At 48.7% G+C, this 21,164-nt stretch overlaps 1 protein-coding gene across 2 annotated transcripts; it reads left to right on the forward strand.

Annotated features, from left to right (window-relative positions):
• Window positions 1-6,222: 6,222 nt before the first annotated feature.
• Window positions 6,223-20,534, forward strand: LOC140403781 (ferritin heavy chain, oocyte isoform-like). Of its 2 annotated transcripts, none has more exons than XM_072491944.1 (4): window positions 6,223-6,347; window positions 19,158-19,304; window positions 19,868-19,993; window positions 20,274-20,534. In XM_072491944.1, the coding sequence occupies exons 1-4, from the start codon at window positions 6,246-6,248 to the stop codon at window positions 20,418-20,420; spliced, it is 522 nt and encodes a 173-aa protein (XP_072348045.1). In that variant the 5' UTR covers window positions 6,223-6,245; the 3' UTR covers window positions 20,421-20,534. The 2 variants fall into 2 exon arrangements, with proteins under 2 accessions (XP_072348045.1, XP_072348044.1); XM_072491943.1 differs by lacking the exon at window positions 6,223-6,347 and adding an exon at window positions 18,707-18,831.
• Window positions 20,535-21,164: the final 630 nt, after the last annotated feature.

The raw sequence follows: 21,164 nt of genomic DNA on the forward strand, positions 1-21,164 counted from the left end.
CCATGATCTCCCCCTCGTCTCTCATTTCCCTATATATGTCCGACACCTTACCACCCCCCACCCATGTCTCTGAAATCACTCTATCCTGCACCTCCTGCATCGGGAGCTGCGGGAATTCCCTCACCTGTTGCCTCGCAAAAGCCCTCAGTTGCATATACCGAAATGCATTCCCTTGGGGCAACCCATATTTTTCCGTCAGCGCTCCCAGACTCGCAAACGTCCCATCATCGAACAGATCTCTCAATTGTGCTACCCCTGCTCTTTGCCATGCTCCAAATCCCCCATCCATTCTCCCCGGAACAAACCTATGGTTATTTCTTATCGGGGACCGCACCGAGGCTCCCGTCTTTCCCCTATGCCGTCTCCACTGCCCCCAAATTCTCAATGTAGCCACCACCACCGGGCTTGTGGTGTATTTCTTCGGTGAGAACGGCAACGGTGCCGTCACCATAGCTTGTAGGCTAGTCCCCATGCAGGACGCCCTCTCCAATCTCTTCCACGCCGCTCCCTTCTCTTCTCCCATCCACTTACACACCACTAACATATTGGCGGCCCAGTAGTACTCACTTAGGCTCGGTAGTGCAAGCCCCCCCCTGTCCCTACTACGCTGCAAAAATCCCCTCCTCACTCTCAGGGTCTTCCCGGCCCACACAAAACTCATAATACTCTTCTCGATTCTTTTGAAAAAAGCCTTCGTGACCACCACCGGGAGGCACTGAAACACAAAAAGGAATCTCGGGAGGACCACCATTTTAACCGCCTGCACCCTACCTGCCAGTGACAGGGACACCATGTCCCATCTCTTAAAGTCCTCCTCCATCTGTTCCACCAACCGCGTTAAATTAAGCCTATGTAATGTACCCCAATTCTTGGCTATCTGGATCCCCAAGTACCGAAAGTCCCTTGTTACCTTCCTCAACGGTAAATCCTCTATTTCTCTGCTCTGCTCCCCTAGATGCACCACAAACAACTCACTTTTCCCCATGTTCAATTTATACCCTGAAAAATCCCCAAACTCCCCAAGTATCCGCATTATCTCTGGCATCCCCTCCGCCGGGTCCGCCACATATAGCAACAGATCATCCGCATACAGAGATACCCGGTGTTCTTCTCCTCCCCTGAGTACTCCCCTCCACTTCCTGGAACCCCTCAATGCTATCGCCAGGGGCTCAATCGCCAGTGCAAACAATAACGGGGACAGATTACATCCCTGCCTCGTCCCTCTATGGAGCTGAAAATAATCAGACCACCGTCCATTCGTGACCACGCTCGCCATCGGGGCCCTATACAACAGCTGTACCCATCTGATATACCCATCTCCAAAGCCAAATCTCCTCAGCACCTCCCACAAATAATCCCACTCCACTCTATCAAATGTTTTCTCGGCATCCATCGCCACCACTATCTCCGCTTCCCCCTCTGGTGGGGGCATCATCATTACCCCTAGCAGCCTCCGTATATTCGTGTTCAGCTGTCTCCCCTTCACAAACCCAGTTTGGTCCTCATGAACCACCCCCGGGACACAATCCTCTATCCTCGTTGCCATTACCTTGGCCAGAATCTTAGCATCCACATTCAGGAGGGAAATAGGCCTATAGGACCCGCATTGCAGCGGGTCTTTTTCCTTCTTTAGGAGGAGCGATATCGTTGCCTCTGACATAGTCGGGGGCAGCTGCCTCCTTTCCCTCGCCTCGTTAAAGGTTCTCATCAGTAACAGGGCCAGCAAGTCCATATATTTCCTATAGAATTCAACTGGGAATCCGTCTGGTCCCGGGGCCTTCCCCGCCTGCATGCTCCCAATCCCTTTCACTACTTCCTCCGTCTCAATCTGTGCTCCCAGTCCCGCCCTCTCCTGCTCCTCCACCTTAGGAAATTCCAGCTGATCCAGAAAGCACATCATTCTCTCCTTCCCATCCGGGGGCTGAGCTTCATATAATCTTTCATAAAATGCCTTGAACACTCCATTCACTCTCTCCGCTCCCCGCTCCATCTCTCCCTCCTCATCTCTCACCCCCCCTATCTCCTTCGCTGCTCCCCTTTTCCTCAGTTGGTGGGCCAGCAACCTGCTCGCCTTCTCCCCATATTCGTACTGTACACCCTGTGCCTTCCTCCATTGTGCCTCTGCATTACCCGTAGTCAACAAGTCAAATTCTACATGTAGCCTTTGCCTTTCCCTGTACAGTCCCTCCTCCGGTGCCTCCGCATATTGTCTGTCCACCCTCAGAAGTTCTTTCAACAACCGCTCCCTTTCCCTACCCTCCTGCTTTCCTTTATGTGCCCTAATAGATATCAGCTCCCCTCTAACCACTGCCTTCAGCGCCTCCCAGACCACCCCCACCTGAACCTCCCCATTATCATTGAGTTCCAAGTACCTTTCAATACACCCCCTCACCCTTAAACACACCCCCTCATCTGCCAATAATCCCATGTCCATTCTCCAGGGTGGACGCTGTTCTTTTTCCTCCCCTATCTCCAAGTCCACCTAATGTGGAGCGTGATCCGAAATAGCTATAGACGTGTACTCCGTCCCCATCACCTTCGGGATCAGTGCCCTTCCCAAAACAAAAAAGTCTATCCGTGAATAAACTTTGTGGACATAGGAGAAAAACGAAAACTCCTTACTCCTAGGTCTACTAAATCTCCAGGGGTCTACTCCTCCCATCTGCTCCTTAAAGTCCTTAAGCACCCTAGCTGCAGCCGGCCTCCTTCCGGTCCTGGACCTCGATCTGTCCAGCCCTGGGTACAGCACCGTATTAAAATCTCCACCCATTACCAACTTCCCCACCTCTAGGTCCGGGATACGTCCTGACATACGCCTCATAAAGTTGGCATCATCCCAGTTCGGGGCACATACGTTCACTAAGACCACCGCCTCCCCTTGCAATTTGCCACTCACCATCACGTATCTGCCCCCACTATCCGCCACTATGGTCTTTGCCTCAAACATTACCCGCTTCCCCACTAGTACAGCCACCCCCCTGTTTTTTGCATCTAGCCCCGAATGAAACACCCGCCCCACCTATCCTTTGCGTAGTCTGACCTGGTCTATCAGTTTCAGATGCGTCTCCTGCAGCATAACCACATCTGCCTTAAGTTTCTTTAGGTGTGCGAGTACCCGTGCCCTCTTTATCGGCCCGTTCAGCCCTCACACATTCCACGTGATCAGCCGGGTTGGGGGGCTTTTTATCCCCCCCGCCTTGTCGACTAGCCATCTCCTTTTTCAATCCAGCTCCTCACCCGGTTCCCACGTAGCCGTATCTCCCCCCAACGGCGCCCTCCCGCCCCGACGACCCCACCCCATACCAGCTCCCCCTTCTCCCCAGCAGCAGCAACCCAGTTAAACCACCCCCCCCCACCCCACCCCCCCTCGCTAGATCCCTCACTAGCGTAATTGCACCCCCCATGTTGCTCCCAGAAGTCAGCAAACTCTGGCCGACCTCGGCTTCCCAACGTGACCTCGGCTCCCACTGTGCGAGGCCCCCTCCTTCCTGCTTCCCTATTCCCGCCATGATTACCATAGCGCGGGAACAAAGCCCGTGCTTCCCATTTGGCCCCGCCCCCAATGGCCAGCGCCCCCAGCTCCTCATCCTCCCCCCTCTCTCTTCCCCCTTTTCCCCCTCTTCACCCCACATATTCGCCCCACCACTTTGTCCCAAACGTTCTTTTTCTAGCCCGCTTATTCCAGTTTCTCCTCGACAATAAATGTCCACGCCTCTTCTGCCGTTTCAAAGTAGTGGTGTTTCCCTTGATGTGTGACCCACAGTCTTGCCGGCTGCAGCATTCCAAATTTAACCTTCCTTTTGTGCAGCACCGCCTTGGCCCGATTAAAGCTTGCCCTCCTTCTCGCCACCTCCGCACTCCAATCTTGATATACGCGGATAACCGCGTTCTCCCACCTACTGCTCCGAGTTTTCTTTGCCCATCTGAGGACCATCTCTCTGTCCTTATATCGGAGAAATCTCACCACTATGGCTCGAGGAATTTCTCCAGCCCTCGGTCTTCGCGCCATAACTCGATAGGCTCCTTCCACCTCCAACGGGCCCGTCGGGGCCTCCGATCCCATTAACGAGTGCAGCATCGTACTCACATATGCCCCGACGTCTGCCCCTTCTGCACCTTCGGGAAGACCAAGAATCCATAAATTCTTCCTCCTCGCATTATTCTCCAGCACCTCCAGCCTTTCCACACACCTTTTGTGTTGTGCCTCGTGCATCTCTGTCTTCACCACCAGGCCCTCATTCTCAGCAGCCTTTGCCTTCACGACCCGAAGCTCCTGCTCCTGGGTCTTTTGCTCCTCCTTTAGCCCTTCAATCGCCTGTAATATCGGGGCCAACAGCTCCTTCTTCATCTCCTTTTTAAGTTCTTCCACGCAACGCCGCAGGAACCCTTGTTGGTCAGGGCCCCATATTAAACTGCCTCCTTCCGACACCATCTTGCTTTGTGCCTGCCTTCCTGGCCGCTGCTCTAGAGGATCCACCGCAACCCGGCCACTTTCCTCTACTTTTTCCATTCGTGTCCAGGGGGGATTCCCTTCTGGTTTACCGCACAGTGTTTTTAGCCGTTAAAATTGCCGTTGGGGCTCCTATCAAGAGCCCAAAAGTCCGTTCCACCGGGAGCTGCCGAAACGTGCGACTTAGCTGGTCATCGCCGCACCCGGAAGTCAATTTGACGGGTTTTTGATAAGTTTTTGTTTCCTTTCTCGTTCTCTTTGGGCTGTGCTCCACCCGTTGTTTTGGGGCACTCCCCTCGTTTGTTTTATCCATCAGTTACTTTCTGTTCTTTTGCTTGGTTGTCACACCCAGCATCACGCCAGTGTCAGTGGCGGATGCTGGCTTAACTCCTGTACGTGTAGATAAACGTACAGGTCATCAATTCACCAACAAAACACCACAAAAAACAAAAAATAATAAAAAAGACAAAACACAGAAACAAAAATATTTTTTATTTGTTAAATTCGAGAAGTAAGACCATATAAAAGGTCTACAGTTCTTAGATTTGGGGATAAAGCTCCACATCCCATTTAACAGTGACTGAGCAATAGCTTTCTGTTTGATATTCGCCACAAATCCATTTCGCATTGCCCCAATTTGTCAGCTGGTTTGTGTATTCTCTGTGGCTTGTCTGGGGCAGGTCAGCCTCGTCCAATCTGTTCTGCTCAACGCTGTCCACGCACAGAAATTCCTAAAAAACCAGTGGACGGAAGACGAGTCTTTGAAGCTCTCTTCCTGAAAAAGTGGGGAAACACAATCTTTGAATATTTTTACGGCAGAGGTAGATAGATTCTTGGTAAATGGGGGTGGGAACAGGGGGTCAAAGGTTATCGGGGGGAGGTTTGAGGTCTTTATCAGATCAGTCAAGACCTTGTTAAATGGTGGTGCAGGTTCGAGGGGCCGAATGGTCCACTCTACCTCCTTCACCAGAAGTTTGTGTGACGGCTACAAAAACAAATTAAATAGGCTCATGGAATTTTATTCTTCATCATAGGGGGCTGGAATAGAGAGAGGTAGAGGTTCTGAAACAGCCGTGTCAAGAGCAGCTTAGACCACATCTGGAACACTGTGTCCAGTTTGGATAAATTAGCTTTGGTGGAGAAAAGATTCACCGGAACGGAATCGTCGCTAAAAGGGTTAAATGATGAAGACCGTTTGCATCGACTGGTCTTTCAATCACAGAGTCTATAATTAGGGGACATGTTGAAGATGATTATTGGATTTGATAGGGTGGATAGAGCGAAACCAGAGTGAATCAGAGAATCTCCACATGGCAGAAGGAGGCCTTCCCCAGGTGGGAAGAGAGGCGCAGCCTTAACGTCAGAACCAGCTTGTTCAGGAGTGAAGCTCGGAGGCATTTATTCAACAAAGAATTACGGAAATCTGGAACAAATCTGGTTGTGTGTGGGGCAAATGGGACTGAGACGTGTTTACAGAGTTAGAATTCAATCCAGTCACAATATGAATGGTGGAAAATGTTTGAAGGGTTGAATGGCCCAATCACAGAGTAACCATCCTGATCTTTCCTGTATTCCACAGACCTGATTGGCTCTGGGTATCACACCCAACCCCCTCTCATTGATTAATTGGTGCCTCGATTCATGGCAGATTCCTGATTGGCTATCAGGGATTGTCAATCATCATTGGTGAAGTCATTCCCTGTTTGATTCAGGATGTCCCAGTTGTATAAATACAAGAGCTTGTGAGGACTGAGGTCCTGTTGTTGCTGTTTGACTTTGACTCTTAACCAGTAAGATGGCTTCCCAAGTGCGTCAGAACTACCACAAGGACTGTGAGGATGCTGTTAACAAGCAGATCAACCTGGAGCTCTATTCCTCCTATGTTTACCTCTCCATGGTGAGCTTTACATTTTTGGGAGTCCTATTTTCAATTTAAGACTATGGCTTTGTTGCTTTCTGAGCAGGTAGAGTTTCTCTAGGTTAATGAGTTGGCTTTAGATATATTCCCTCCCCAGACTGAATAGATTGAACACTCCAGGCAGGTGTTTGTCCCTATTTTAGAATTGCTGTTTCCAGTTTGGATCTATAATTAACTCCTGGATTCTGTGAAGTTTCTGGTAGAATGCTTAGTTTGAAGGTACCGTGGGCAGCACGATAGCATTGTGGTTAGCACAATTGCTTTACAGCTCCAGGGTCCCAGGTTCGATTCCGGCTTGAGTCACTGTCTGTGCGGAGTCTGCACATCCTCCCCGTGTCTTTGTGTGTTTGCTCCGGTTTCCTCCCACAGTCCAAAGATGTGCAGGTTAGGTGGATTGGCCATGATAAATTGTGCTTAAGTGTCCAAAATTGCCCTTAGTGTTGGGTGGGTTTACTTGGTTATGGGGATAGGGTGGAGGTGTTGACCTTGGATCGGGTGCTTGTTCCAAGAGCCGGTGCAGACTTGATGGGCTGAATGGCGGCCTCCTGCGCTGAGGAGCAATTAAATGTAATTGGCTGGCTGATGTACTGAATTTGAAGGATTTTCTATTTTCCATCATTAGTGTGAGAAAGGATGTAATTCATTCTGGTCAACAAACTTCAATCCAAACAGCATTATTACTTGCACAGTGGTTACCACTGCTGCCTCATTGGCAGGAACCCTCTGGTGACCCACTGTGTGGGTTTACTCCGGGTCAGGTTTCCTCCCACCATCCACAGGGATGAGTTTCAACATACTGAGGAAAAGCATTGACAAAGCAATTTAGTTTTCAAAAAAAACCAAAACTCTGGACCCCTAATTGGGGGCCAGTATTGAGGTCAAGGAAGGGTGAGGTGAATCTGATAGCTGGGGGTCTGACCTGCCTCTTTTCCACTGTCTCTACCTGCAGTCCTCTTACTTTGACCGGGATGACGTTGCCCTGCGTCACTTTGCTGAGTTCTTCAAGGAGCAGTCACATGAGGAACGGGAACACGCTGAGAAACTGATGGAATTCCAAAATAAACGTGGAGGCCGCCTCATCCTGGGGGATGTCAAGGTTGGAATTTAACAGCCTTCTGTGGTGATGCAATTTAAAGTGTCTTTTTTTTTTGTAATTTCAAATCTTGCTACTCCACCCTCTAGAATGTGAGCAGCAGTAAAATGGAGTGTGTGACGACAGATAAAAGATGATTTCACCTTTGATGCACTTGAACGAGTGAATACTGAGGATCAATAAATGGTTGGCTCCAAAAAGTATTGGTTCAACCATTGTGGGGCTAAACTAGGAATAGTGTGGAAAATGTGGGCTCTCGCTATGACTCATTGATAAAGTCAGGACTTCACAAGACATTGACTTAGCAGGAATGGAGTTTCTTTAGCTCTGCCAAGCCAATGGACTGATCTACTGCCAGCAATGGAAACATAGAAAATAAAGGCAGGAGGAGGCATTCGGCCTTCGAGCCTGCTTGGCCTTTCATTACCATCGTGGCTGATCATCCTGCCTTTTTTACTTTAGCCCCAAGAGCTAATGGTCTCCAATGTTACCTTCCATGATTTAAACACAGATTACACAACATTCTTAGTGCAGCACAAAAAAGACCTTTCTCTCTTTCCCCTTCCAGAAACCAGAGCAGGATGAGTGGAGCAACGGTCTGGAGGCAATGCAGAGAGCTCTGCAGATGGAGAAGAATGTGAACCAGAGTCTGCTGGATCTGCACAAACTCTCCTCTGGGAACACCGACGCTCATGTGAGTTGCATTTTGTTTCCTTATCCAGTGATGTTGGAATCTCTGGTCATTTGCAGAATTATTTTAGGTTTCCCATTGCTGGGTTTGACTAAATTCCATTCTGAGGCATCAATGTTTCTTTTCACTCCCCAGTAGAATGGGTGAATTGTCTTTTGTGGGTAATTCTGGCTCAATCTCCCCACAACACCCACTTTACCATCTTGTGGGTGGGGGGGGGAGGGAGGGAGGGGGGGGGGTGGGGAAGGGAGGGGGGGGGGGAAGGGAGAGGGGGGGGAGGGAGGGGGGGGAAGGGAGGGAAGGGAGGGAAGGGGGGAGGGGGGGAGGGGGAGAAGGGAGGGGGGGAGAAGGGAGGGGGGGAGAAGGGAGGGGGGGAGAAGGGAGGGGGGGAGAAGGGAGGGGGGGAGAAGGGAGGGGGGGAGAAGGGAGGGGGGGAGAAGGGAGGGGGGGAGAAGGGAGGGGGGGGAGAAGGGAGGGGGGGGAGAAGGGAGGGGGGGAGAAGGGAGGGGGGGAGAAGGGAGGGGGGGAGAAGGGAGGGGGGGAGAAGGGAGGGGGGGAGAAGGGAGGGGGGGAGAAGGGAGGGGGGGAGAAGGGAGGGGGGGAGAAGGGAGGGGGGGAGAAGGGAGGGGGGGAGAAGGGAGGGGGGGAGAAGGGAGGGGGGGAGAAGGGAGGGGGGGAGAAGGGAGGGGGGGAGAAGGGAGGGGGGGAGAAGGGGGGGGGGGAGAAGGGGGGGGGGGAGAAGGGAGGGGGGGAGAAGGGAGGGGGGGAGAAGGGAGGGGGGGAGAAGGGAGGGGGGGAGAAGGGAGGGGGGGAGAAGGGAGGGGGGGAGAAGGGAGGGGGGGGGGGAGAAGGGAGGAGGGGGGGGGGAGGGGAGGAGGGGGGGGGGGAAAGAATTTTCATCTGGGGAAGATCCACACTAATTTCTCTTCTGTCCTCCTGATTCAGCTTTGTGACTTCCTGGAGACTCACTACTTGGATGAACAAGTGAAGATGATCAAGAAGCTCGGAGATCACATCACCAACCTGAAGAGACTGGGAGCCCCTGAGAATGGCACGGGAGAGTACCTGTTTGACAAGCTCACCCTGGGTTGACTGACTTTGATCGTTTTGCAGTGAAGAGTGATCCAACGTGTGGTTGCTGTTTTTTGTGCTAAATTTTTGTTCTGCCATGTTGCTGCATTTGAAAATAAATGTCACTGACCAGATTTGTTTCCCTGTGTAATTCTGTAGCTGACATGATTGGTTCACAAAGATTTCTAGCTGTCTAACAGGGCTAATTGAACTTTATTCTTTATCCCCAAGAGGGACTGGAATGGAGAGGGGGGGGGTAGAGGATCTGAAACAGCTGTACAAGGAGCAGTTTAGACAACATCTGGAATGTCCAGTTTGGAAAAGTAGTTCTGCCTGTTAATCACTGGGGTGGGAGGTGTGCACAGTTGATAAAGCCCTACACCCCACCCCACCCCTAATCCAACAGTCCCAGTTTAAATGTTCAATAGTATCGCCAAAATATAATCTTTATTGTCACAAGTTGGCTTACATTAACACTGCAAAGAAGTTACTGTGAAGACCGCCGCATTCCCGCCCCTGTTCCGCTGCAGTGAGACAATTTGGAATGTCCAATTCACCTAGCAAGCACTTTTTTCGGGACATGTGGGAGGAATCTGGAGCACCCAGAGCAATGTGGGAATGTGCAGACTCCACACAGAAACTGCCCCAAGCCGGGAATCTCACAGGTCCCTGGCGTTGTGAAGCAACAGTGCTAACCACTGTGCAACAAGGCCGTCCATGTTCCCAAGTGTTTACCTTCACTACGGTTATCTTTCTGGTAAACAGCTGTTTTTGCAGGAATAGCGGTCAGTCTTGCATTGATCCTTTAAAAGGCAATGGGTGGGGTGGCAGTCGGTGGGGTTTACCGAACACCTGCTGTGTATTTTGGTTTTTGCGGCGGGGTGTGGGGGAGGTGGCCCGACTATTTTTCTACGGGACCCGCCGTTGTCAATTGGATTTCCCGCTGACTTCTCTCCTTGTTGCCGGGATGCCCGTGGGACCGGAATTTCCTGCTGGCGTCTTTTAAAACCCCAATTCTCCCAGACTGCTCTTCGTCCTTGAAAATTGAACCGTTTTCTGTGATTAAAATGTCCACGGCAGCTATTTACACCCAGTCTGGCCCTACATGTGACACCAGACCCACAGCAATGTGGTTGACCCATAACTGCTCCTCCGAAATGGCCGAGAAAGCCACAGGCAACAAGTATTGGCTTTGCAAGCAGCAACCACGGCCCACAAATTAATAAGCCAAGAAAAAAGTAGACTTGGAAGTTTTGAGACAAGGGGGAAATCATTGGTGTCTACAGCTCTTAGAACCACTTCACGGCTTTGCCAGAGACCTGCCACTTTTGTGGCCTGGTGGAGACCGTGGAGCACGTTTATGTTGTCTGTCCGAGGCTGCACTCCCTTTTTGGTTTCTTGACAGTGTTGTTGAGGTTTTCTTTGCACTTCAGCCCCACGCACCTGATCTCCGGACATCCGGTGCGGAGAGGGGCCGGGAAGGCGGAGGACCTCCTCGTAAACCTCCTAGCACAGGGCTAAATCGCTGGCTATGAACGCAGCCCAAGGCAGGCCAGCAGCACGGTTCAATTCCCAATCCAGCCTCCCAGAATAGGCACCAGAATGTGGTGACTAGGGTTTTTTCTCAGTAACTTCATTTGAAGCCAACTTGTGACAAGCTATTTTCATTTCATTGCCTGGCGAAACTTGCCATTTATAGGTCCAGGCAGCGGGCGACCGAGGCGGTCGTCCAGCCTGACTGTCTGCCCATCTTCCTCGGCCTCGTTCGCGGCCGGGTGTTCCTGGAGCGGGAGCATGCGGTGTCCACGGGCACACTCGAGGCGTTCCGTGCTCGGTGGGCACCGCAGGGGTTGGATTGCGCAGGTCAAGGAGACACAGCCTGAGTGAGTGAGACACAGACAGAGTGAGAATTTGGTAATTTGGTGCAGTGAGGTAACCAGGAAAGGTAAGTAGTTAATCTAATTTTGCTGTTTTTCAGTTAAAAGTGCAGTGTAGATTAGTGTCTGATTGGCTGAAGCTGCCCCCACCCTAATTGCTGAGAGGCAGTTATCTGGCAGTCACCTGAGGCCTGTTAAGGGGCACAAAGGTACACATTAAAACTTCAAAGAGAAGAATACAGTGTGAGTCATCCTAAAGTCTGTATAAAAGACAGACAGAAAGCACTTAGTAAGCATTGGGCAGGTCAAGGAGACACAGCCTGAGTGAGTGAGACACAGACAGAGTGAGAATTTGGTAATTTGGCGCAGTGAGGTAATTCGGTGAAGAGTGGGAGAAGGTGCTTTTTCCCTACTGTTTTGTTCTCTTTCTTCGGGCCTAATTTCGGGAGCCGTTCGGAGGAGGAGGAGCAGTCTCTGTGTATAAAACCCTAACGTTACTTCCTGTTTTCCAGTTTTTTTTTCCAAAAGTGATGTCCGAGGGAAGCTGTGATCTGATTGGTTGATAGCAAATCTACCCCGAATTTTTTTAAAAACACAGCTAAACTCGTAAACTTAAATTAAACTAATTAATTAATTAGTGATGGCTGGTCAGGTGATGTGCTTGAGCTGCTTGATGTGGGAGCTGGCAGATCCCATTGCGAGCTGCAGCGTTCACATCTGCAGTAAGTGTTGGCTGCTCAAAGAGCTCTGGCTCAGAGTTGATGAGCTGGAGTCTGAACTTCAAACACTGAGGTACATCCGGGAGGGGGAGACTTATGTGGACACTGTTTCAGGAGGCAGTCACACCTGTCAGAGTAAGTCGTTTAAATCCTGCCAGTGGCCAGGGACAGCAGGGTGTGACTGCAAGTCAGGCAGGTAAAGGGAACCAGCACTCAGGAACTCGGGAGCCTCAGCCCTTGACTCTGTCCAACAGGTATGAGGCACTTGCTCCCTGTGTGGATGACGAACAGGGCTGCAGGAAGGATGAGTCAGCTGACCAAGGCACCATGGTTCAGCAGGCCATTCAAGGGGAGGGAGTAAATAGGCAAGTTGTAGTTGTAGGGGATTCTATTATCAGGGGGATAGATAGTATCCTTTGTGAGCAGGATAAAGAGTCCTGCATGGTATGTTGCCTGCCCGGTGCTAGGGTGCGGGACATCTCTGACCGGCTTGAAAGGATACTGGAGAGGGAGGAGGAGGATCCAATTGTTGTGGTCCATGTCAGTACCAACAACATAGGCAAGTCTAGGAAAGAGGACCTGTTTAGAGATTATAAAGAGCTAGGATTCAAATTTAAAAAACAGGTCCTTAAGGGTAATAATCTCCGGATTACTGCCCGAGCCACGTGCAAATTGGCATAGGGAGGCAAGAATACGGGAAGTTAACACGTGGCTGAAAGAGTGGCGTGGGAAAGAGGGGTTCCTTTTCATGGGACACTGGCATCAGTTTTGGGACAGGGGGGACCTATACCGTTGGGATGGTCTCCACTTGAACTGAGCTGGGACCAGTGTTCTGGCGAAAAGAGTAAATAGGGTGGTCAATAGGACTTTAAACTAGAGGTTGGGGGGTGTAGAGGGTTCCATCTCTGCTACTCCACTACTGGGCCGATATCTGGGGTTTGAGTATCTGTGTGTGTCTCTCTCCAGCTGGCACTGAAACTTCAGAGACCAGGGGATGCCGCACTGGGACACCTCCACGGAAGAGAGCACTGAATCAAGCCTGCCGTTTATCCCTAACCGGAAGCCTGAGGCTTATATCACACAGATATCCAGACCCCCACCACTGCCCAGGTGATTCTCTCTCTTGCCGGTGGTGCAACACCCACCCGGTTCCTACTTCGCTGGAGTAGCTTTCCCAAGAGAGAGAATAGGACACTGCTGTTTATTACCTAACCAGCAGCCTGTCCTGAGTGAACGGGTTCGAATCGTTCAAGATGACCCCAGATTCTCGACCCCGGAATTAAGGTGAGGAATATCTTAACAATGACTTGGTCAGAGATCGCTGGTGAGAGATTGAAGAATTTAAACGACTCCAATTATCAGCAAATCGAGGTTTATTGCAAAACCCAGGTCAAAATCATCAAACAGAAGAAATTATAATAAAATCTTAAACTCTAACACAAACTAAGTCTATTCAGAAAGTACTATAACGGACACAACGTAAAATCTTATTGTTACACAATTTTAGCAATGACACAAAACGCAAATCAAGTCCCCTTCCCCAAAGCCTCAACCACTATCAAAGTCAAGGGAGTTTCGCACGCTGCTGCAGGGTACTTACGGTCACAGGCTGCAGGAGGTCAAGTCAAAGGTGGAGAGGTCAAGCCAAGAGACCCTCAATCGAAACACAGCACCTTTTATGTCCGTTTTACCTGGCTTTTTCCTGTGTTCAGCCAGCCCCTTTTGCATTGAATCCATAAGGTTTAAAGTTCCCGCTGGTCCTGCCCCCTTTGAGCCGGTCAGACCTGTCAAGATGGGAGTACCTCCCCTAGGTCCGCCTCCAGTCTGCTTTTTGAGATAACGAGGTTGAGCTCCCTTGTGAAGATTTTCAAAGTCTTCCATCTGCTCTGGAGATCGCTGCTATGTTGATGGGGTGTTGATTGGATTCTGCTCTGGTGGAGGCAAAGTCATTTACATCTGCATGGGGCTATGACCATCCCATTGTCCTGCTTGCAGGCAGGCCCCTTGTGTATTCCCGTGCCCCTTTGTCTGTGTTTTAATCTTATCTAGTTGTCTGGCTCCTTCTTCCTTGTAGCTCCTGGGGGGGGGTTTGTAAATACCTATGCCCCTACTCGGCTCAGCGGACCAAGCCTGCTGGGAAATTTGGTTACGTTCCCTTGGCTGAAAAGTGTCCAGTTTACAGTCTCTGGGTTTTATCCTTGGGCAGTCCAAAAAGGGCCGAATTGCCCGAAAACCTTACAGGGGGGAAGGGAAAGTCAGGGAACCAAGAGGTGAAGTAATCAGTGGGAAGCGTAGCTGCTTAGGAATACAAAAAAGCACGAAAAGACAGAACTCAGAAGATGTTACGAGAGTCCCCATCCCACAAAATATGACAGTGGGAAAGGCTCAGTAAACCAAGGTCCACCACACTAAGAAAACAAAAAGGGACGGTCAATAGAGAATTAAAGGTGCTATATTTAAATGCGCGCAGTGTATGGAACAAGGTAGATGAGCTTGTGGCCCAGATTGTGACTGGCAGGTGTGATGTGGTGGGCATCACCGAGACGAGGTTGCAGGGGGTTCAGGACTGGCATTTAAACATCCAGGGATTCACAACCTATCGAAAAGACAGAGAGGTGGGCAGAGGGGGCGGGGTTGCCTTGTTAATTAGGAATGAAATTAAATCAATAGCACTAAACGACATAGGGTCAGATGATGTGGAGTCTGTGTGGGTAGAGTTGAGGAACCACAAAGGCAAAAAAACCATAATGGGAGTTATGTACAGGCCTCCTAACAGTGGTCAGGACCGGGGGCACAAAATGCACCACGAAATAGAAAGTGCATGTCAGAAAGGCAAGGTCACAGTGATCATGGGGGACTTCAATATGCAGGTGAACTGGGTAATTAATGCTGCCAGTGGACCCAAGGAAAGGGAATTCATTGAATGTTTACAGGAGGGCTTTTTGGTACAGCTTGTGATGGAGCCACGAGGGAACAGGCCATTCTGGACTTAGTGTTATGTAATGAGCCAGACTTGATTAAAGATCTTAAAGTAAGGGAACACTTAGGAGGCAGTGATCATAATATGGTAGAATTCAATCTCCAATTTTAAAGAAAGAAGGTAGAATCAGATGTAAAGGTGTTACAGTTAAATAAAGGTAACTACAGGGGCATGAGGGAGGAACTGACGAAAATCGACTGGGAGCAGAGCCTAGTGGGAAAGACAGTAGAACAGCAATGGCAGGAGTTTCTGGGAGTAATTGAGGACACAGTACAGAGGTTCATCCCAAAGAATATCAGAGGGGGGATTAGGCAGCCATGGCTGGCAAAGGAAGTTAGGGAATGCATCAAAGCAAAAGAGAAAGCCTATAATGTGGCAAAGTATAGTGGGAAGTCAGAAGATTGGGAAGGCTGCAAAAACAAACAGAGGAAAACAAAGAGAGAAATAAGGAAAGAGAGGATCAATTATGAAGGTAGGCTAGCCAGTAACATTAGGAATGATAGTAAAAGTTTCTTTAAATACATTAAAAACAAACGGGAGGCAAAAGTTGACATTGGGCCACTCCAAAATGACGCTGGTAATCTAGTGATGGGAGACAAGGAAATAGCTGAGGAACTAAATAAGTACTTTGCGTCAGTCTTCACAGTAGAAGACATGAGTAATATCCCAACAATTCAGGAGAGTCAGGGGGCAGAGTTGAATATGGTAGCCATCACAAAGGAGAAAGTGCTAGAGAAACTAAGAGGTCTAAAAATTGATAAATCTCCGGGCCCAGATGGGCTACATCCTAGAGTTCTAAAGGAGATAGCTGAAGAAATAGTGGAGGCGTTATTTACGATCTTTCAAAAGGCACTGGAGTCAGGGAAAGTCCCAGAGGATTGGAAAATCGCTGTTGTAACCCCCCGTTCAAGAAGGGAACAAGGAAAAAGATGGAAAATTATAGGCCAATTAGCCTAACCTCGGTTGTTGGCAAGATTCTAGAATCCATTGTTAAGGATGAGATTTCTAAATTCTTGGAAGTGCAGGGTCGGATTAGGACAAGTCAGCATGTATTTAGTAAGGGGAGGTCGTGCCTGACAAACCTGTTAGAGTTCTTTGAAGAGATAACAAATAGGTTAGACCAAGGAGAGCCAATGGATGTTATCTATCTTGACTTCCAAAAGGCCTTTGATAAGGTGCCTCACGGGAGACTGCTGAGTAAAATAAGGGCCCATGGTATTCGAGGCAAGGTACTAACATGGATTGACGATTGGCTGTCAAGACAGAAGGCAGAGAGTTGGGATAAAAGGTTATTTTTCGGAATGGCAAACGGTGACGAGTGGTGTCCCGCAGGGTTCAGTGTTGGGGCCACAGCTGTTCTCTTTATATATTAATGATCTAGATGACGGAACTGGGGGCATTCTGGCTAAGTTTGCCGATGATACAAAGATAGGTGGAGGGGCAGGTAGTATGGAGGAGGTGGGGAGGCTGCAGAAAGATTTAGACCGTTTAGGAGAGTGGTCCAAGAACTGGCTGATGAAATTCAACGTGGGCAAGTGCGAGGTCTTGCACTTTGGAAAAAAGAATAGAGGCATGGACTATTTTCTAAACGGTGACAAAATTCATTATGCTGAAGCGCAAAGGGACTTGGGAGTCCTAGTCCAGGATTCTCTAAAGGTAAACTTGCAGGTTGAGTCCGTAATTAAGAAAGTAAATGCAATGTTGTCATTCATCTCAAGAGGCTTGGAATATAAAAGCAGGGATGTACTTCTGAAGCTTTATAAAGCATTAGTTAGGCCCCATTTAGAATACTGTGAGCAATTTTGGGCCCCACACCTCAGGAAGGACATACTGGCACTGGAGCGGGTCCAGTGGAGATTCACACGGATGATCCCAGGAATGGTAGGCCTAACATACGATGAACGTCTGAGGATCCTGGGATTATATTCATTGGAGTTTAGGAGGTTGAGGGGAGATCTAATAGAAACTTACAAGATAATGAATGGCTTAGATAGGGTGGACGTAGGGAAGTTGTTTCCATTAGCAAGGGAGACTAGGACCCGGGGGCACAGCTTTTGAATAAAAGGGAGTCACTTTAGAACAGAGATGAGGAGAAATTTATTCAGCCAGAGAGTGGTGGGTCTGTGGAATTCATTGCCACAGAGGGCGGTGGAGGCCGGGACGTTGAGTGTCTTTAAGACAGAAGTTGATAAATTCTTGATTTCTCGAGGAATTAAGGGCTATGGAGAGAGAGCGGGTAAATAGAGTTGAAATCAGCCATGATTGAATGGTGGAGTGGACTCGATGGGCCGAATGGCCTTACTTCCGCTCCTATGTCTTATGGACTTATGGATTGCCTTATCCACCCCGATTTTCACACTTTAATTTGATGGGTTTTGTTTTATCCATCAGTTACTTTCTGTTCTTTTGCTTGGTTGTCACACCCAGCGTCACGCCAGTGTCAGTGGCGGATGCTGGCTTAACTCCTGTACGTGTAGATAAACGTACAAATCATCAATTCACCAACAAAACACCACAAAAAACAAAACATAATAAAAAAGACAAAACACAGAAAGAAAAATATTTTTTATTTGTTAAATTAGAGTAGTAAGACCATGTAAAAGGTCTACAGTTCTTAGATTTGGGGAGAAAGCTCCACATCCCATTTAACAGTGACTGAGCAATAGCTTTCTGTTTGATATTCGCCACAAATCCATTTTGCATTGCCCCAATTTGTCAGCTGCTTTGTGTATTCTCTGTGGCTTGTCTGGGGCAGGTCAGCCTCGTCCAATCTGTTCTGCTCAACGCTGTCCACGCACAGAAATTCCTAAAAAACCAGTGGACGGAAGACGAGTCTTTCGAGCTCTCTTCCTGAAAAAGTGGGGAAGCACAATCTTTGAATATTTTTACGGCAGAGGCAGATAGATTCGTGGTAAGAGGGGGTGGGAACGGGGGGTCAAAGGTTATCGGGGGGAGGTTTGGTGTCTTTATCAGATCAGTCAAGGCCTTATTAAATGGTGGTGCAGGTTCGAGGGGCCGAATGGTCCACCCTGCCTCCTTGTCCAGAAGTTTGCGTGACGGCTACAAAAACAAATTAAATAGGCAAATGGAATTTTATTCTTCATCATCGTTGGCTGGAATAGAGAGAGGCAGAGGCTCTGAAACAGCTGTATAAAGAGCAGCTTAGACCACATCTGGAACACTGTGTCCAGTTTGGATAAATTGGCTTTGGTGGAGATGCAGAAAAGATTCACCGGAACGGAATCGTCGCTAAAAGGGTTCAATGATGAAGACCGTTTGCATCGACTGGTCTTTCAATCACAGAGTCTAGAATTAGGGGACGTGTTGAAGATGATTATTGGATTTGATAGGGTGGATAGAGCGAAACCAGAGAGAATCAGAGAATCTCCACATGGCAGAAGGAGGCCTTCCCCAGGTGGGAAGTGGGCGCAGCCTTAACGTCAGAACCAGCTTGTTCAGGAGTGAATCTCGGAGGCATTTATTCAACAAAGAATGATGGAAATCTGGAACTCTGTCACCCAAAATGTCAGAGGTCATTTTAACATTTCAACGCTGAGGTTGTTAGATTTTTGTTGTGTGTGGGGCAAATGGGACTGAGACGTGTTTACAGAGTTAGAATTCAATCCAGTCACAATATGAACGGGGGGAAATGTTTGAAGGGTTGAATGGCCCAATCACAGAGTAACCATCCTGATCTTTCCTGTATTCCACAGACCTGATTGGCTCTGGGTATCACACCCAACCCCCTCTCATTGATTAATTGGTGCCTCGATTCATGGCAGATTTCTGATTGGCTATCAGGCATTGTCAATCATCATTGGTGGAGTCATTCCCTGTTTGAATGCAGGATGTCCCAGTTGTATAAATACAAGAGCTTGTGAGGCCACAGGTCCTGTTGTTGCTGTTTGACTTTGACTCTTAACCAGTAAGATGGCTTCCCAAGTGCGTCAGAACTACCACAAGGACTGTGAGGATGCTGTTAACAAGCAGATCAACCTGGAGCTCTATTCCTCCTATGTTTACCTCTCAATGGTGAGTTTTACATTTTTGGGAGTCCTATTTTCAATTTAAGACTGTGGCCTTGTTGCTTTCTGAGCAGGTAGAGTTTCTCTAGGTTAATGAGTTGGCTTTAGATATATTCCCTCCCCAGACTGAATAGATTGAACACTCCAGGCAGGTGTTTGTCCCTATTTTAGAATTGCTGTTTCCAGTTTGGATCTATAATTAACTCCAGGATTCTGATAAAAACTAAAACTCTGGTCCCCTAATTGGAGGCCAGTATTGAGGTCAAGGAAGGGTGGGGTGAATCTGATAGCTGGGGGTCTGACCTGCCTCTTTTCCACTGTCTCTACCTGCAGTCCTCTTACTTTGACCGGGATGATGTTGCCCTGCGTCACTTTGCTGAGTTTTTCAAGGAGCAGTCACATGAGGAACGGGAACACGCTGAGAAACTGATGGAATTCCAGAATAAACGTGGAGGCCGCATCATCCTGGAGGATGTCAAGGTTGGAATTTAACAGCCTTCTGTGGTGATGCAATTTAAGTGTCTTTTCTTTTTGTACTTTCAAATCTTGCTACTCCACCCTCTAGAATGTGAGCAGCAGTAAAATGGAGTGTGTGATAACAGATAAAAGATGATTTCACCTTTGACGCACTTGAATGAGTGAATACTGAGGATCAATAAATGGGTGCTCCAAAAAGTATTGGTTCAACCATTGTGGGGCGAAACTAGGAATAGTGTGGAAAATGTGGGCTCTCGCTATGACTCATTGATAAAGTCAGGACTTCGCAAGACATTGACTTAGCAGGAATGGAGTTTCTTTAGCTCTGCCAAGCCAATGGACTGATCTACTGCCAGCAATGGAAACATAGACAATAAAGGCAGGAGGAGGCATTCGGCCTTCGAGCCTGCTCTGCCATTCATTACCATCGTGGCTGATCATCCTGCCTTTTTTACTTTAGCCCCAAGAGCTAATGGTCTCCAATGTTACCTTCCATGATTTAAACACACATTACACAACATTCTTAGTGCAGCACAAAAAAGACCTTTCTCTCTTTCCCCTTCCAGAAACCAGAGCAGGATGAGTGGAGCAACGGTCTGGAGGCAATGCAGAGAGCTCTGCAGATGGAGACGAATGTGAACCAGAGTCTGCTGGATCTGCACAAACTCTCCTCTGGGAACACCGACCCTCATGTGAGTTGAATTTTGTTTCCTTATCCAGTGATGTTGGAATCTGTCGTCATTCGCAGAATTATTTTAGGTTTCCCATTGCTGGGTTTGACTAAATTCCATTCTGAGGCATCAATGTTTCTTTTCACTCCCCAGGAGAATGGGTGAATTGCCACTTTTGTGGGTAATTCTGGCTAAATCTGCCCACCACACCCACGTGCATCAGATTTACCATCTTGAGGGGGGGAACAATTTTCATCTGGGGAAGATCCCCACTAATTTCTCTTCTGTCCTCCTGATTCAGCTTTGTGACTTCCTGGAGTCTCACTACTTGGATGAACAAGTGAAGATGATCAAGAAGCTCGGAGATCACATCACCAACCTGAAGAGACTGGGAGCCCCTGAGAATGGCACGGGAGAGTACCTGTTTGACAAGCTCACCCTGGGTTGACTGACTTTGATCCTTTAGCAGTGAAGAGTGGTCCAACTTGTGGTTGTTTTATTCTGTGCTAAATTTCTGTTCTGCCATGTTGCTGCATTTGAAAATAAATGTCACTGACCAGATTTGTTTCCCTGTGTAATTCTGTAGCTGATATGATTGGTTCACAAAGATTTCTAGATGTCTAACAGGGCTAATCGAACTTTATTCTTTATCCCCAAGAGGGGCTGGAATGGAGAGGGGGGGGGGGGTAGAGGATCTGAAACAGCTGTACAAGGAGTAGTTTAGACAACATCTGGAATGTCCAGTTTGGAAAAGTAGCTCTGCCTGTTAATCACTGGGGTGGGAGGTGTGCACAGTTGATCAAGCCCAGCACCCTTCCCCCCCCCCCCCCCTATTCCAATGGCCACAGTTGAACTGTTCAACTCACCGAAATATCTGTTACATTAACACGGCAATGAAGTTACTGTGAAAATAGTTGCATTCTGGCCGTTGTTCGGTTACACAGAATTCGGAATGTCCAATTGACCTAGTAAGCACATTTTCGGGACATGTGGGAGGAAGCTGGAGCATCCAGAGGAAACAAACGGAGCCGCAGAGAGAATGTGCAGACTTCACACAGCCAGTGACCCAAGCCGGGAATCGAGGCCGGGTCCCTGGTGTTGTGAAGCAACAGTGCTAACCACTGTGCGACAGTGCCGTCCATGTTGCCAAGTGTTTACCTTCACTACAGTTATCGTTCTGGTAAAAAGCTGT

This window comes from Scyliorhinus torazame, chromosome 29 (genome assembly GCF_047496885.1).
Source record: "Scyliorhinus torazame isolate Kashiwa2021f chromosome 29, sScyTor2.1, whole genome shotgun sequence".
NCBI classification, from domain to species: domain Eukaryota; kingdom Metazoa; phylum Chordata; class Chondrichthyes; order Carcharhiniformes; family Scyliorhinidae; genus Scyliorhinus; species Scyliorhinus torazame.

Excerpts from the sequence above, each read along its gene's own strand:
- LOC140403781 (XM_072491944.1), top strand. The coding sequence starts at position 6,246 with ATGGCTTCCCAAGTGCGTCAGAACTACCACAAGGACTGTGAGGATGCT. Across the intron at positions 6,348-19,157 it reads CCTATGTTTACCTCTCCATG|TCCTCTTACTTTGACCGGGA; the intron begins GTGAGCTTTACA and ends CTCTACCTGCAG. Across the intron at positions 19,305-19,867 it reads TCATCCTGGAGGATGTCAAG|AAACCAGAGCAGGATGAGTG; the intron begins GTTGGAATTTAA and ends TTCCCCTTCCAG.